General features: G+C 43.9%; 1 protein-coding gene and 1 pseudogene across 1 annotated transcript; both read right to left on the bottom strand.

Annotated features, from left to right (window-relative positions):
* The window catches only part of LOC147905402 (uncharacterized), a 35,026-nt pseudogene extending 21,977 nt beyond the window's left edge, over positions 1-13,049 (bottom strand).
* A 3,110-nt stretch (positions 13,050-16,159) lies between these two features.
* On the bottom strand, positions 16,160-17,977 carry LOC147905401 (putative polyamine transporter At1g31830). The gene has a single exon (XM_087372257.1). It carries the CDS (start codon positions 17,788-17,790, stop codon positions 16,333-16,335), a length of 1,458 nt encoding a protein of 485 aa, XP_087228383.1. The 5' UTR covers positions 17,791-17,977; the 3' UTR covers positions 16,160-16,332.
* Positions 17,978-18,273: the final 296 nt, after the last annotated feature.

Below are 18,273 nucleotides of genomic sequence, written 5' to 3'. Positions count from 1 at the left end.
AAGGGTTGAGGAACTAAAGGTTTAGGGGGAGCATATGAGTGGAGAGGAAGAAGGTGTAAGAGCATGGAGGAAAGAAGAGAGAGGAGGGAGGAGGAGGAGGGAGGAGGAGGAGGGAGGGGGAGGAGGAGGAGGAACGAGGAGAAGGGAGGAGGAGGAAGGAGGAGGAGGAGAGGGAAGGAGGAGTTGCAAGGTTGGGACATGCTTTTGGATGCGGAGTACAAGGAAGCATGGACACTTGAGACAATTTCTTGGAATACCAAAGTAGAACTTAACACAATGCCCCAAAGAGTGTGGGCTTCATTCCATTATGGGGTATTTATACAAGTTGGAGAGCTTCTCTCTCTGCATGTAGGAATTGTAAGACATTCTCTCTCTACATGTAGAACTTGCATATAGAAGTTGCATGTAGGAGTTGCAAGTTGCATGTTGCATGTAGGAGTTGTATGTAGAACTCGCGTGCAGAACTTGCATGTAGGAGTTGCATGTAGAACTCGCATGTAGGAGTTGCATGTAGGAGTTGCATGTAGGAGTTGCATGTAGAACATGCATGTAGGAGTTGCATGTAGAACTTGCATGTAGGAGTTGCATGTAGGAATCGTATGTAGAACTTGCATGTAGAACATGCAGGTTGGATTTCTAAGAGGGATTATTCCTAGCCTTATGCAAGTACAAGCAGAGCTTTGCTGCTACTCTACACACACATTCTGTACTACCTAAGTCCATGTTGGCAAAGAGAGATAAGTGTCTGTGGTGTGGCATCCAAGTAAACTGCTATGTCATCTGCTAGCTCACTATCAAGTAGCTCCTCTTCCCTTCTAATGGGAAGTCTCAGCCCAAAGATGTCAACTTGAGATCTAACATAGATACTCATAGCTTCAACCATGAACAAAAAAAGAAAAGAAGCAAGGGGGCATCCTTGATGGATGATCTGGAAATCTGAAGTCTCTCACCCCTTACCCCACCAATAGGTACCTCGCTATGGAGGGAGATTTATTTGAAGTAATATCAATCAAGCACTTTGCACTATCTCAAGATTCTCTTTATGAGTCCAAGCTAATCTATCTTGGAACCTAATTGACTTGAGGTACATGTCATGAGCACTCTCTTCATCATGTCTCCACATAGGTTCCATCCACCTTAGAGTGCTCCATAGATCCTGAGGCACACCTGTTTTGTCATGGTATCAGAGCTTAGGTCTAGTCTCCTAGATTAGTTGTAGGCATGTCTTAGGAGCTCATGTTTTTCTCCTAGGTTAGTTTTCTACATTAGCCTTCACAATTCTGAGGGAGACGTCTCAGATCTTGTTCTTTGGGAGCTTCTCTATCTAAGCTAAGCCTCTCCAACAAGTCTTCTTCGATGGTTGGAAGCCCCTCTAAGCCACGACCTAGCACTCAGCAAACGCTTCAGCACCGAAGAGAAAGTTATAGCCCCAAGGCTATGCCACAGACCACACACACTGCCACAACGAAGCTCTACAACTACAACGCCTATAGCCTATGAGATGCAGACACAACACTAGCAAATCAAGACTACAAAGCAAGCATCTCGGGAATGTGAGCAACAGACATTAGTGCGATTTGGACGAACTATGCGAAGTTAGGCAGCTCGGCTCAGAAATGAAGCAGCCAGAAAACAAAAGCAGGGAGGCAAGGCAAGCGCCAACAGCAGCCGCCGACTAATATCCCAAGCATAATTGCTACAGTCGACCTTTGGCTGCACCCGCAATGCTCCAGTGACTACAGCTTCTCGCCCGGCTCCTTCACCGCAACCAACATCGGCCCTTCAGTTGCATCAAGCAATGCAACAGCCCCGAACATCTCCGACCTGCAGCAACAGACAATGACCTTAGCTGTAGCATGCTCATACGACCGGCTCTGTGGCTATGCAACAAATCTATAGTTTCCACCCCACATGCAGGACCTCTACAATAGCTCCAAATGGCCAATAAACCTCTCTACAGCCCATACAAGCAATCCGGTTGAGCTTCAGTGATGCGCCTTGCTCCACATCTCAATCGTCATCACATGTGTGCATTTTCCTCTTTTGAAAGGCTATGCATAATTGATTGACATGTGGCAGGATAAAAAATAACCATGGTTTAGTTTCTAAACCTTGGTTGAGTACGTTTGGTTAAGATAACTCACTGGTCAAAGTCTTGCCACGTGGCAGATAAGAGAGACACCGGACTGCAAAGAATCCCTTATGAGGGAAGAGGATCAATAGTGTAAACCATCCCCTTCCCCCTATCCAAGGGAGGAAGTGAGGACTACTCTAGATGATCCTATGTCTGCATGGCCATGGAGACCTCTACTACCTTGAGGAGAGTGTCTGGCACTGCTGGTTCCAGGGGAGAAGCTGCAACCAGAGAGGAGGTCGAAGCTGAAGCCTCTCGAACTGTGTGAGGTGAGACTGGAGGGACAACAGCCCGAGGTGAAATAGAGTCCACTAGTGTATCCTCATGAACTGAAGGTGGAATGTACACACCAACCAGAACCCGCTGGTATGCGACAGGTGTCCCTGCAGGTCAGGAGGCACCGGAGGTAGAAGGTGGAGGTACCAAAGGAGTGATTAGTCGATGAGGAGCACTCTGGCGAGCTGTACCACCACTCTAAGGAGGATTGCCCTGTCGAGGTCGAGGAGCAGGTGCTGGACCTGGTACCACCCCCCTGTCGAGGCTAAGGAGTAGGTGGTGGACTTGTACCACCCCCCTGTCGAGGCCGTGGGGTGGTGACTGTACCAGAGAGCTTCTTGGGCCTTTTCTTCTTCCTGGGGCAATCCCTGGCAAAGTGTCCAATGGTCCTGCAAATCCTACATTGGTCCTGCCTGCCTGCAATCTCTCCTCTCTAGCAAAAAAAGGAACCATCAGGGTGCTAGATCATAACATGGTCCATCGTGAGGTTGGGATCCTTATGGAGGACCCTAACTCTAGGTACCCCATCAGCCTTGGTTGCCTCTGCTGCAGTCAACGGCAACCCAAGGAGGGGTGGGATCTCAGCAACCGCGTCGAAATGCTCCCCAATAACAGAAAGAAGTCGACGGTAAACCTGGGGAAGCCCGAGAAATCTGATGAAGAGCAAAAAGATTTTCTTATCTGCCTCCACTGGGTCAAAACCAGTATCAAAGGCATCAAAGAAGATCTTCCTGTGTCCCAGTTGTAAAAATTCAGCTTTGAGCACCGTGCTCGTAGCCTCTGGAGTGTCAAAAACAACCTGGAGAAAACCTTGTGGTGGCTGACTTGTTTTTTATTGCACCTGAGTTACCGGAGTGGCACTTGGCGTTGTCCTCACTCTCTTGGGCCTTGTTTTTGTCTCTTCCTACTTGGTCCATACGGGACCGGTAACATAGTTTATCTCAACTACATATGCATAGATAAGCTTCATTTGAGCTGCACCACCTAAGCTAGCTCATAGATTCTATAGACGCAAGAAAGTGGTTTGGGCTAGTTTGGTGGACTATGATCTCAAATTATCTACTACATCTAGGAACCATAATGAATGTTAGCACTTAGTCCTAGTATGGTCTTGTAGGCTAGTCTTAGGACTCATTCTACATTTAGGTTGACTTCATTAGTCAATCATATGGTTGACTTTGCGGCCATATAGGCCACCCCTTTGTACTATCTCATTATCCATTTGCAAGTACTCATTTTTGCTTTAGCTTGTTGTTTTGCTCCATTGCATTCCATTCCCTTTCCGTTGCTTCTCACACCCAACTGTGGTATCAGAGTGGGATTGGGTGATCCTATCTTCCTTCCTTGTGCATTTGTTGCCCATAACTCTATTTCCACCTTTAGCTTCAGCTTGGGAGCTTTGGTCTAGTGCAATTGTTTGCTACACTTGTCATCAGCGCCACACTGCACCCCTACAGGTCTAAAACATCCATACACTCTACAATGCAAATCGTCCGTACAAATGTACAATACTCTTTTGTAAAACCTGCCAGTACATGCATCGTCCGTACAGATTTGCATCACTTGCCTATGCTATCATCATTTGTACAACATAGGAATTTTCTAGTACATCCATGCCAATCCAGCTAGGCATGATCGTCCATACAATGTCACCTACCCAAGAAAGTCATCATCCATACATCCTTTTGTTCATGCAGTATATTGCATCAGAACCATTTGTATACAACCTTATGGAGGATAGTACATCTACTTTCGTACAACTTGCATTTACCTCCATATGTCGTTGTCAGAAGCTACTACAATCTGTCGTACCTGCACTCTGATTGTGAATTGTCCGTACAATTTGGGGCTTCTGGCAACATTTGTAGGTTTTTGCAATACTCTTGACTTTGTATGTGCTAGACTTGCCAAAATTGGGAGCATTTTGTGTACCTTGATAGAAATTGTAGTAAGATTGCCAATTTGCCCTTTAGAAATTAGGGCACCTCACAACTGGCCTCAATTTTGCAGGTACTTTTTCACTCAATGTGAGTGATAATTTCAAACATTTGCTATTTTTAGTAGGTCTGAATTGGCAAATTTTGGGGGTTTTTGAGGGGAGGTGCACATTTATTGCACACATTGTATGATTGGTAGGACATTGTAGGAGATTTCATCATATTTGCTAAATTTCATCAAAATTTGGGTTTTTTCATCATTTGCCCTCTTTTTGGCATAATTGCCCTCTCCAAATTTGGGGCTTTTGTCAGATTTGCTGATACTTGTAGTGCTATTTGCTTGACACCACTAAATTTGGGTTCAATTTGCATTTGCCATTTGATTTGGGCTATTTATCCTTTGACATTTGTGGCATTCAACCGCCATTTAGGACAGATTTAGCTCAAATTTACATTGGACAAATTTGCACACATTTGCCCTTTGATTTGGGCTGGTCATTTGTAGGAAAGCTATTTACAAGGGAGGTTCTATTTGAGCAACCATCTTGGCATTGACATTTGCAAGCATTTTTTGTAATTTTTGGTTTGACATTTGCAGCCAGTCGCAACAGTCAAATACTTGAGTAGGCAGCCCTTTACATTGTAGCCTTGAGGCTGTGACATTTGTAGTTTTTAATTTCTTGGGGACTTTCATTTGCAATGGCAAACCATGAATCTTTTAGGATGCTTGTTGGTGCTAAGGACAAGCTTGATGGCACCAATCATCCCATGTGGTCGGACTTGGTTCACCACCTGTTGGTGTCCAGGAACTTTTGGGGAATTGTATATGGATCAGAGATTAGACTTGTCTCTTCATAGGCACCTACTACTACTGCGGCAGACACTTTTGCCACTTCTGTTTCATCTATTGCTACTCCCTTAGTGCCTGCTGCCGACCCTCCAACACAAGAACAGATTCATTGCGATCAACGAGATGCACATGCACATGCAGTGATTGCCATGAATTGCAAGAGAGTTGTTATACCTCACATTCAGTCTTGCAAAACAACCAAGGCTGCATGGGACCCTTTGGCCAATCTTTATCAGATACGCAATGAGGCCAGAGTTGCTTATTTACATAGGCATCTTGACAATGATAAGATGACTGAAGGGGGCAACCCGGGGCGAATGCGTCAATTTTACGAGTAAAAACCTGTGAGCAGGTTTATCCAAGCGTGTTTTGCAAGAGATTTAAAATTTTTTATTTCTTTAGGAAACATGGTTTTAACACTTTTATTTTCACTAGAACTAGATTCCTTTATCATAAAAATATACATAATAGTCACTTATTCATTTTTACATAACATAAATTTTCTTACTAGACATCCTTTGTACCCTTGTTATTACCTTAAAAAAGTGTTGAAAATTAATTCTTTTAAGAAATATCCCTCATAATCACTCTCAATGTAATAATATAATATATATATAATTACTGATTAAACACATTTATATCAATATGACGAGCTTTCTAGTGTTTTAATACCATAAATAACAAGATATTTATGGATTTGTTTCTAAAGAAGTTTAAATTAACTATAAATAAGTATTAACTTGAGCTTATATATCACTCTCATAAAATACATGTAATATTTAATACTATATATGCAAGATTTTTCAAAGTATAACCACATAGATGTACTCAAATGGGGTTTTTCGATCAATTTGAGTAGTTTAATGACTATATTTGGACGTTGGATGTGAAAGTTATGCCACTTTTAAAAGTGTTGTCCATGGTAATTTCGCTAGCGAAACTACCTTGGAAGACCTACTTCAAAGGGGTTTTGCTAGAAAAACTATCTTGATGGCTTGTTTCAATTAGGTTTCTTTGGAGAAACCCTTTCATGAAGCTAGGTTGAGAGAGGGTTTTCAATGTCACCCCCTATTAAGTAAAAGTTGTAAGAAGGGGACATATGGGAATTTTCATAGAGAAGTCTACTCTACATGTGGGTTCCTTCAAAAGCCATCCCATTATATTACTCGGAAGCTTTTTTTTTCCTTCGCTAAGATGCTCAGAATATTTTTCTCAAAAAATTATCATCCTCAGGGCAACATGGATGCCTATTTGACACACGTCAAGGACTTCAGAGAGTAGCTCATCAATGTTGATGAGATTGTACCAGACTCGTAGGTTGTGTCCACTACACTCGATGGACTCCCTAGTGGCCATGGGTACCTCCCAACCACTATTCTTTTGATCAACTTGTTTCCCTACTCCTGCAGGAGGAGCAGAGTCGTGAAAATAGGGCTGCTTCTACTCATGCAAATCAAGCCTTTGCTACGCATCATAGGGGCAAAGGAAAAGGGAAATTTTTTTCAGCAAGCCCAAACCTACATCTGGTACCTCATCATCTTCTTCTCTTGCTAATGGGAAGAAGAAAAAATGCTGAAATTAGTGTAGGAAACCAGGTCATGACATCTCTGAGTATCGAAAGCGCATTGCTTTTGAGAAGAATCAAGGATAGTCAGGACATCAAGGTCTTGTTGTCACAAATACTTTAGCTGCTCATGTCACAAATATAGAGGCAGCCAATCTTGCTCATGATGAGTTTCATGTATTGTGGAGTGTCATTATAAGCATACTCAACATGATTCAGCTTTTGTAGTCTTTGATTCTACCTCAGACTGGTACTTTGATAGTGGTGCTTCAAAGCACATCACTTCCTACAAACATCTCTTTCACACAAGGAGTGTCATTCCAAAGGGGGGCATTGTCACTTGTGTAAATAATGTAGCATATCCCATGAAAGGGATTGGTCAAGTGATTGTCACTACAATGTCAAGTGATACCATTACACTTGTGGATGTTTCATATGTTCTAGGTATAAAAAAGAATTTGATTTCTATTTCAGCCATCTCCACACATGGCTTTAAAGTTCTTTTTGACATTTATCGATGTGCCATTTCTGATAATCGGTACGATAATTCTATTGTACTTACTAGTACACTTGATAGAGGGCTTTATCATCTTGACATATATGCATAACATGCTGCTATAGAAGCCCATGCCGTGGATGAATCTATAATTTCTAATACATATCTATGGCATGAGAGATTGGGACATCTCAACTTCAATAGTTTGGTGAAGATGCATTCACATGACATGGTCATAGATCTTTCACCCATCCATGCACTTAAAAAACATGTATGTGAGGGCTGCTTATTAGGTGAAATCCATAGGTTTCCAATTCACAAGGACAGGACCCTTGGGGCATCCAGGAAGTTGCATCTCATACATCATGATGCAGACAACATCACTTGGGGGTACTACTACTTTGTTACTTTTATAGATGACTTCACTAGGTTCACTTGGATATATCCCATGGGTGAGTACATGTCTCGAGAATTTTTTGAGTTTTTAGCAGCCTGGGGTATCATCCATCAGTGCACAATGCCATATACTCCTGCAAGCAGAATGTGCTTGCCGAGAGAAAAATCATACAGAGATGGAGATGGGCAGATGCATGCTGAAGGGCAAGCCTTTGCCAAACTGGATGCCATCATGTGTTCCAACTGTATTCAAAAGCCTACCCACCCTATCACACCCTATGAGGCATGGACTAGCTAGAGACCTGTTATTTCACACATGTGGGTGTTTGGGTCATTGGCATATGTGCATGTTCCGTCTCAGTTGAGGCATAAGCTTGATGATAAGGCTATCAAATGCATCTTCATTGGCTACAGCTCACAAAGCAAACGTTACAAGCTGTTTCAGCCTAGCACAGGCAAGGTGATTGTATGTAGGAACATGCTTTTTGCTGAGCATGCCCCCTTGCCTTGGTTGGATGAAAAACACAGCCTTCAGTGAAAGCCTCGGATGTGTTTGATTCTATTCCTCCTTTCACAAATACAGATGATAGTGCAAAGTGTTAGATATCAATGCTCCACTCTCATGTAACTACGCGGGAACCAACTAACTCTACTTGTAAGCCCCCCCATATGAGGAGAAGGAACTTGAGTAGGTCGGTTATCCGGTAGGACCTGGTTTGGATACCAGATGGGGGCCATGTGTGGACTGATGGCTAGACGGAGTTGACACACTGCCAACTAGGCTACATTCATGTGCGGGAAGGCATCCCATAACTGATCACATTGAGGGTAAACGGAGCATTTCCCGGGGCAGCCCACTCTCGAGTTGGGGCTCGTTTTAAGCCCCAGATGATCCCGGATGGCTGTGGGCCGAAATGCAAAATGTCCAGCACAAGGAAAAGGTACGATTGCTCTCAAGTCAGATGGAGTTGTAAAACAGTTGTCCGATGTTCTTTATGTGCTAGATATCAAGAGGAACTTGTTGTCCGTTTCTACGATCATGGATCGGGACCTCAAAGTTCAATTCGATAAATGGTGCACAGATCTTGGATCTTCAAGGGAAGGTCATTGGTAAAGGTACATGGCGCAACAACATCTACAAACTCTCAGCTTTCAGTGTCGAGTAGATGTGAAGAACACTAAGCTATGGCATGAGAGGTTTGGTCATCTAAACCTTAGTTCTATAAAGGAGATGCATAAAAGTGGAATGATTGCAAACCTACCAGAAATTTCAGATCTGCCCGATATATGTGAAGCTTGCATGATGGGCAAGCAGCATCAGCATCCCTTTCCTAAAGAGGCCAGCAGGGCAAAGGCTCCTCTAGAGCTCGTTCACACGGACCTCTATGGAAAGATGGAGACGGAAGCTTTGGGTGGTTCTTACTACTTCATGACGCTGATCAACAACTACAATAGAAGGATATGGATATACTTCCTGAAGACTAAAGACGAGGCTTTTAATAAGTTCAAGAAATGGCATGTAATGGTCGAGAAAGAATCAGGGAGGAAGGTGAAGAAGTTGAGATCAGACAGAGGTGGAGAGTTCACATCAACTGAATTCGAAAGTTACTGCAAAAATCACGGGATCAAGAGGCAGAAACCCCCGCCACATACATCACAGCAAAATGGAGTAGCAGAACACAAGATGCGCGTCATCTGCGAAATGGACAGGAGTATGATGAAAGGGAAAGATTTGCCAAAGACTTTCTGGGCTGAAGCATGTGACATGTGGCAGTTTACATTCTGAATCATAGCTACACGAAGGCTGTGAACGGGATGACTCCACTGCAGGCCTTTTTTGAATAGCCGCATCAATTCGAGGAGGATGCTTCCTTCCCAAACAACCAGGACCAGGATATCCATCCAGTACCACCACCAACAGCAGACCGACCTCCCCCAATGGTGCTTGGGAGGATTCAAGATAAAGAAGAGGAAGAAGAGCCTGCGGAACCACAATGGCAATAGCCATTCCCGAAGTGGGTAAAGCAGCTTTTGGATAGCACAGAACCTTCAGCCATTGAGGAGGAACCATCCGAACACCACCGGTCCAAGAGATTAGAGGAGCAAAGAAGGGCGTAGGAACACTTGGTCAACTACGCTTTGATGACAGAGGTGATCTGTGCTGATGAACCCAAGTGTCTTGAAGAGGCAAAGGGTGATGATAGGTGGATGGAGGCTATGCAGTCGGAGTATGGCTCCATAATGAAGAACAACACTTAGGACCTTGTGGATCGTCCACCAAAACGCAAGGTAATCGGCACCAAGTGGGTGTACAAGACCAAGTACAAGTCCGATGCCACGTTGGATAAGTACAAGGCTCGGCACGTGGCAAAAGGATTCGCACAGATACATGTTTTTGATTATCAGGATACTTTTGCTCCCACAGCTCAAATAACCACAATTCGCAGTGTTTTGGCTTTAGCTGCCCAGGGAAGTTGGCCCGTGTTTCAGATGAATGTAAAATCCGCCTTTCTGAATGGAGATCTCAAGGAGGAGGTATACGTGGAACAACCACCAGCTTTTGTGATCCCCGGTTCAGAAGGTAAAGTCTGTAAACTGAAGAAGGCACTTTACGGGCTGAAACAGGCCCCACGAGCGTGGTATTCGCGGATTGATGCCTACTTTCTGCAAAACGGGTTCAGGAGGAGCCCATCTGATGCAAATTTGTATATCTTCAGAGAAGGAGGCAAGTGTATGATCGTGGTCCTTTATGTGGACGACCTTGTCTTAACAGGGAACCATGAAGAGAAGATCTCGCAGACAAAGCATTTGCTAGGAAAAGAGTTTGAAATGACAGACCTCGGACTGATGCATTTCTCTTTGAGGATTGAAGTTTGGCAAGAGCCAAAACAGATCTTCATCTCACAACTGAAGTATGCTGGAGAGATACTAAAGGCATTTGGCATGGCTGAGTGTAAGACAATTGGCACCCCTATGGAGGTTGACGTGAAGCTCTCAAATGAGGATTCATCACCACTAGTGGACGAAGCGAAGTATAGAAGGCTTGTGGGCAGTTTGATTTACTTGTGCAACACGCGGCCGGACATCAACTTTGCGACTGGTGTACTAAGCAGGTTTTCCAATAAGCCCCGGGAGAACCATTGGAGGGCAGGGATGCGGGTGCTGAAATACATCAAAGGCACACCCAATTATGGCATCACCTATACCAAGGGCAACATCTTGACCGGATTTTGTGACTTGGATTGGGCAAGAGACGTGGACAGCAGGAGATCAATGATAAGTTACTGTTTCTTACTTGGATCTAGAGCTGTGTCATGGGTCAGCAAGAAGCAACCTATAGTTGCTCTTTCTTCTACCGAGACTGAGTACAAATTAGCATGCTTTTCTTCTTGCGAGGCAGTGTGGTTGAGGAGGATTTTAGGGGACATGGGTGCAGTGCAGAACAAGCCGACGCAGTTATCATGTGACAATCAGAGTTGCATGGTGATTGCAAAGAACCCTGTGTTCCACGCTCGCACAAAACACATTGAGATTCAATATCACTTTGTACACGAGCTCATCATGGATGGAGAGGTCGACTTGGTGTACTGTCCAACTACAGAGAATGCTGCGGACATCTTCACGAAGGCTCTTGGAAGAGACGAGGATTTTAGGGGACACGGGTGCAATGCAGAACAAGCCTCCTACGCAATTATCATGTGACAATCAGAGTTGCATGGCGATTGCAAAGAACCCTGTGTTCCACGCTCGCACAAAACACATTGAGATTCAATATCACTTTGTACGCGAGCTCATCATGGATGGAGAGGTCGACTTGGTGTACTGCCCGACTACAGAGAATGTTGCGGACATCTTCACGAAGGCTCTTGGAAGAGACTTGCTGGAGAAGCATTTTCATCGACTTGGCATTGGCCCGAAAAAGTAAGTTCACTTGCGGGTGGACATTGAGGGGGGGTGTTAGATATCAATGAAGAAGGTTGTCCAAATGTTCGCCACCCAGCCACAGCTTCTTGGGAGCTACTCTACGTGAACCCGTGTATTCCCTTGTGTCTCCCTACTTTCTTCCAAGATGAGCTCTCCCAACTAGAAGCCTCCCCTGAACCCAACACTTGCCAAGTGGCTCTTAATTTGATGCCATGTGTCCCAAAGGGACCTTGCCCTTTAAGTCCTCTCATGGACTCCTCATTGTACCCCTTCTTAATGCCTAAGCCTAGGTATAAAACCTAGACTCAAGCCTTCAAAGCCACACCAAAATGCAAGTGTTTCATGCCCTATGGTTGAGCACATGTGGGTGCTACCCTCATGATAAACCTCAACCTCAATGTACTTTTTAGTACCATTAAGCAGCAACACCTACACCGCATGTACTTGTTTTTGTGAAGGTTTATTTGGAGCTTTAGCTCCCGCTTGTTTGTTTTTAGGACAGTTCCAAGCAGCATGGTCTTTGCCCAAACATAGGAAGCAAAGATTTTCCTGCTTGACCCTTTCATAATCCTCTTTCTTTGGGAGAAAATATTTCTGTGTGTGAGGTTTCTTAGGTGGTACCTGAGAAACCTCCTTCTTGAAGTGCTCCTTCCTTTTCAAAATGGGAAATTTATTGAACTTAGGAGAAAAACCTATTTGTTTTGAAGTTCCAACTTTGGTAATTGCTTCTTCAAAGGTTTTGGGAGAATTTCATCTCATCTAAACCTTATAGGTGTTTTTCAGGAGCTCTCGCGAAACCCCTTAACTTTTGGAATTCATCAATTCCTATCAGCTTAAGGATTGCGTCGCTATGGTTCGCTACGTACTGTGTTTTTACCCATAGTATAATTGTCCCAAACCTCCCAAGCTCTTTCTAACTCATTTTCACATAAAAACTCTTTTAAGAAGGCTTGTTCAAATTCAACCCAATACTTAGGAATTCTATCATTTTCTCTTAAGCACATCCACCATTTATATGCCTTATTTCCAAGGGAAAGACTCGCTTCGACGACTTGATTTTTAGGAAGGATATTCTTGAGTCGATGGAAGTCTTGGCATTTCGGCAAGAATGTATTTATCGTGTCCTTATTGCATTCTTTTTCTTCCCCATTGAAAGTTGGTGGTTTGAAGTCCTTAAGAATAATAAAGGTTTCTTTAAGTCGAGAGGTGGACCTCTCAATCTGGCTAGGAGGACTCGGTGATTGTGCCATAAGACTTACTGATTGAGAATCGGATAGTTTAGATATGGCCTCAATTATGGCTTTTAATGTGTCATTAATTGTCCCTAACTGCGTTTCCATTTTTTGTGTTCTAGTTTCAAGTTTAATGAATTCCAAATACGGAATTCCACAATCACCATAATTGACATCCTCCATTTCCATACTATCATCTTGAATTTTGTCACGAGCTTCCTCATGTGTTTCCTCTTTCATAATCGCTTTTTCTTTCCTAGCCCTTTCCTCTCTTTCCCTAATCATCTCCTCTCTTTCTAGGCTTGTCATTTTAAAAATGAGAATTTTCCAAATATTATAAAACAAAAGGCTTTATCAAGGGAAAAATATGATGGCCACTTCCCTGCGATTTGTTTGAGACTTTGGATTTGTCTTTGAAATCTTTGCGCTCTTTAATTTGCGATCTCGCCTTTCAATTCCACTCTTCCACGTCGATCCACTAAATGCAAGTCTCCGTGTGCGCTCTTTGCTTAGCCACCAAGTCTTGAACTCCTCGAACTTTTGAATTTGGCGAGACTAAAAAGATCGATGTAATTTGGAGAGGAAGAGGATAAGAGGCTTTTAAACGTTTAGAAAAAAAGAAGCTTTAGAGGGGTCTTTACACGATGGTGACATGGCTTTTTCTTGAGGTCTATGGCTTATTCTTTATAAGGTTTTGAAACCTTTGAATGACATGACGACGCATTTTCTTCTTCCTGGGATCTCTTGGTTAGCAGTGACGATGAACTGAACTGGAGTGGAGTGAAGGTCTAAATAACGGATTGGCAGCTTTAGCGCTATCACATCGGATAAAAATCAATTTCACACAGAATCTGACGAAGCCCATGACAGCAAATCCAATCGCTTGCGCACAGACGAAGAGCATACAGTGAACTTTGCCCATGCTCTATATTTCATTGCCCGGGGAGTGAAGGTGATGCCGAATTAAAAGTCGCATGGAAAGCTTTTGCAGAGGCAGTCGAGGACAGCTACAAAGCACTTGAAGCCTCATTGGATATTACTATGAGCCTACCTCGTTGATGCGCTTCATCCATTGCTTTTGTTGTTTGTTCCGTAGACACTGATAATCTTCAGTGCACTGTAGACTTCAAATGTCGTGGCTCGATTCGCACAAAAACAAGATGCATAGAGAACAGCACAAGATAGTTCACCTCTATGCCCTTTCAGTTGTCCCTATGCCCTTTTAGTTGTCCCACATTGATACGGTCCATACTCTTCCATCGTAACCTTAGAGAACACAAAAGCATCTACCATCTTCGCCAACACCTTCATTCCAATCAACACATGAGTTGTACTGGTGGCGACTCCTCAACTCAGCCCACAAGACGTTTGGTAGACAACGAAGGGGCACAAGTTTCTCTTCCAGCTAGACCTGAAGCCCTGTCACCTTGAGGTTTCCTACACCATCCTCCACCTGCCCGACATAATCCAACCACACATGCTGGCGCCATAGACTCTGCTCTTCGTTATGCGAGGGCACCCAAACACTTCTGTTCTCCGACATCTCCACCAAACACTTCTGTTCTCCACCGTGATCAAGAACCTCACGTCTTTTCCAAGCTCTGATACCAATGAAACATTTAACTGACTAAGAGGGCTGTCCAAATGTTCACCACCCAACCACGGCTTCTTGGGAGCTGCTCTCGTGTATTCCCTCTCTCTCTCTACTTTCTTCCAATATGAGCTCTCCCCACTAGAAGCCTCCCCTGAACCCAACACTTGCCAAGTGGCTGTTAATTTGATGCCATGTGTCCCAAAGGGACCTTACCCTTGAAATAGTCTCATAGATCCTCATTGCACACCTCCTTAATGCCTAAGTCCTAGAATCGAGCCTAAAATGCGTCTCCCACTCTTTCACAATTATGGTTGACGTAACACCAACAGAGGACAACTTAGCAAATCTCTTCACGAAGGCTCTACCATGGCGACATACCTTACACATGGCACCATTTGTTGCGTGATGTCATAACTTGCTTGGACGAATATAGACAATCCATTATATACTTTCTAGGTATACCTGAGATGTATGCTAGATACTTCAGCCATACCATGAAGGGAGGTTTGTTAGCACTTAGCCCTGGTATGGCCTTGTAGGCTAGTCTTAGGACTCAATCCACCCTTCCTCACGGGTCAACCATATGGTTGACTTCGGGGCCATATAGGCCATACTTTCTCATTATGCATTTGCAAGTACTCACGATTGCTTCAGCCTGTTGTTTTGCTCCCTTGGATTCCACTCCCATTCCATTGCTTCCCGCAGCCAACAATGACCCTACTCGAGAGACACATTGGACATTATGTGCATGCTTTGGAGGAGTTGCCCCCCATGTATGAGGCAAGGATTACCTCAAGATGAAGGTGCTTGGGACCTTCAATAACTGAGGAGCAGTACCCCAGAAAGGCTGGTGTTTGTTACTGATTCCAAAGGCTGCTGTCTGCTTGGAACATCACTCCCCCACTAGCTAACCAATTATGGCTTCTGTATGCATACATCAACATTATCTGCTGATGATTCCTGAGGTCTATTATCAAAAGTTGTTTGCAGTACATAGTACATACTCCACTAAAACATCATATTGAACCACATAAGCATGGACAGCCATCATACTTCTCTCTTCATTCCACATAAATCATGTTTTTTAGAATAAAGTAAATTTTTTTAGCAAGAGCTGTGTCATGCTAGGAATAATCCCCTAAACATAAATGTCCTTTTGACCGTGTGTGGTACTGTAAAAATACCAGGTGCTCTTGTGTAACATCTTCGTGAAAAAGCTCTGCCTTTGCAGACTAAAGCTTTGTTCAAGGCTCACTTGAAGCTCTCCTCTAGTTTCAAATAGTGTTTGCCGGTCTCTACAGGCGTTCTCCAGCTAATGTTCCAGCCTATATATTGATTACAGAGGAGAAATATGTATGTTGCTGACTTTTTCTTGCACCAAGGAGCTTTTAGTTCTTGGTTTCCCTTAAATCCTCTCTCTCTCTCTTTCTCTCTCTTAGACACACACACCCACACATGCGCACGCATGCACACAGAGCAGCCATTAGGGAATTTGCAAGATGAGAATCTGGAAGGGAAAATAAGTGGATGCCAAAGGGTGACATGAAACACAAAACATTAGTTTTGGTGATGAAAAGATGAAAAACTGAGACCCTCTCTACTCTGCCGCAGGTATAAACACTGCACAAAAGTTAACTTGAATGCAAGAATCTGCACATAGTATTCACATGCAAGCAAAGGAAGCAGGTGGGTTTTACACTTCATGCTTAACCTGTATATATATATCTTCATAGTGACACAGAGAGAGATAGAGAGAGAGAGGGGGGCGGGGGGGGGGGGGAGTATTATCATCTGTAGCCACACATACACGGCCATCTGGATATTTGAAAGATTTCAGTCTCTTGAATCCTAAATAACCAGGTGATTGATACTATGGCTACTTGTTTCCTTGTATACAAATTTTATATATGACAGCTGTCATCTGATTTCTCAATGCAACAATCCAATCTCTGCTTCATCAGAATCTTTAGTGTTCTGTGGATTGGCTATCCCCTCAACCAAGATGGTTGCAAATTCTGGACTGACGCTGAACTGAAACAAGTTTTTATGTTTTGCAAACAGCAAACAAGGATAAAGCACACATCCTATAAACGCTGCAATGAAGGAAATAATGATGACCTTCCAGGTTGCAAGCACCATCACCAGGATAAGCAAAACAGTAGGTGGGATGCATATAAGAATAACTCCAATAGTGCCAAGAGGTATCCTAAAAGGCCGGCACATCTCAGCCCTATAAATCCTAAGCCATATAAAAGCTGCAAACTCGGCAAGCATGCCAAAGCAATATAAGTAATTTTCTGCTGCTATGATTTCTTGAAATGTCATCCACGAAAGAAGAACCACACCTGTCGCAGAGGCAAGAATGCCTAAAGTTGGAGTCCCATGGACCGATCGAGTTGCAAAAAACTGTGGCAACATCCCCCGTTCTGCCATACCAAGGAGCTGGAAAGAATCACTACTCATTTCAGCCTCAAACATTCCCATGTTTGATAGTGCAGCAGATGCCTCAATCCACCACTTCAGAGCCACACCACCAAGGATCATGGCAACATCTGCAAAGTAACCAGCGTTCCATTTGCTTCTTACCACATCTATAGAGCCTGTACCTGCCAACAGAGGAATGAAGTAGCCACCAACAACCAACAACACTGCGAAAAATAGTGCCTTTGGAAGAGTTCTGTGTGGGTTATCGACCTCTCCAACAAGTGTGCTCACAGAGTCCCAATAGTTCAAGTTCCAAAAGAGTGTGTTCAGGTAAGTGTTCCAATCAACACTGGTAAAATCAACCATGAGCCAACGGGATGGCTTTAACTGAGGCAGTGCTAGGATAGCCATAAGACCAAAAGGAAGAAGGGAGAAGACTCCTAAGCCCACAGCTGCCCAACCCACTATAGCAAGCCCTCGATAGTTCAAGTACGTGAGAGCTGTTGTGATTACAAGAACAGCGATGACTCGAACCGGCCCACTGCCAACCGCCGGAATAACAAACTTTAAGTAGTCAAGGAAAAGAACGGGATAGAGTGCATTATCTATCACACCGCTCAACCACTTCCACCATCCTTGCTGGAAACCCCAGAAAGGGCCAAACGCTTCCGATATCCAGACCACATAACCACCATTTTCTGGGAACATCGTTCCCATCTCAGCCGTTATGAGGGCCTCTGGAACGCTCCAAATAAAGGGAAAGACCAGAAACCCAATGAGAGCTAATAATGGACCCCCGGCCTGTACTGAATCTTCGATACCGAAAGGTCCCCCAGAAACCTCATAGAAAATTAGAAAGACTAAGGGGAGAAGAGAGACCTTTGGATGGCTAGGCTTTCTCCCGGGAGAGCTAGGGACATCGTTGTCACTCCCTGAGTTTGGAACTGGAGGGACCTCACCCATCTCAAGTCTTGAGACAGAAGGTAGCCCCCGCCGACGAAAACCCTTCAGTTTGATTAGAATGCAGAGATAGATGGCGAGAAACTGCGAGATCAACTGTGTACCTGATCAAGTTTCATGCTCTACAGATCGCCCAGGTCGAACAACTCTGCACCCTGCCTTTCCACCATCTTTTAGTCATAAGTATAGCTTATATCCTGAGCAATCAACACACTTGTTCACTTGACTTAACCAACATCTAGTCCACACTCCACATTGCATACATTGTTCACCTTGTGAGGACAATTGGATCGTAGCTCCTAGGCAAGACAAATTCACCCTTAGTCATTGTGTGTTCTCTTGAAACGTCAAGCGAGGAAGATTGGATCCATAGGTTGGCACGTCAAAATCAGGCTCGTATGTTGAACTATAACGCAAGTGTGGCAAAAAACCATTTGTCACAACGAAAAAGCTAATGAATTGACTCGAAATGCCTAGCTCCTAAAG

The sequence above is a fragment of the Dipteris shenzhenensis genome, chromosome 1 (assembly GCF_047967505.1).
Source record: "Dipteris shenzhenensis isolate YYH24624 ecotype China chromosome 1, Dip_SZ_1.0, whole genome shotgun sequence".
NCBI classification, from domain to species: domain Eukaryota; kingdom Viridiplantae; phylum Streptophyta; class Polypodiopsida; order Gleicheniales; family Dipteridaceae; genus Dipteris; species Dipteris shenzhenensis.
The sequence above is the reverse complement of the archived record's forward strand: the minus strand, read 5'-3'. Positions and strand labels throughout refer to the sequence as shown.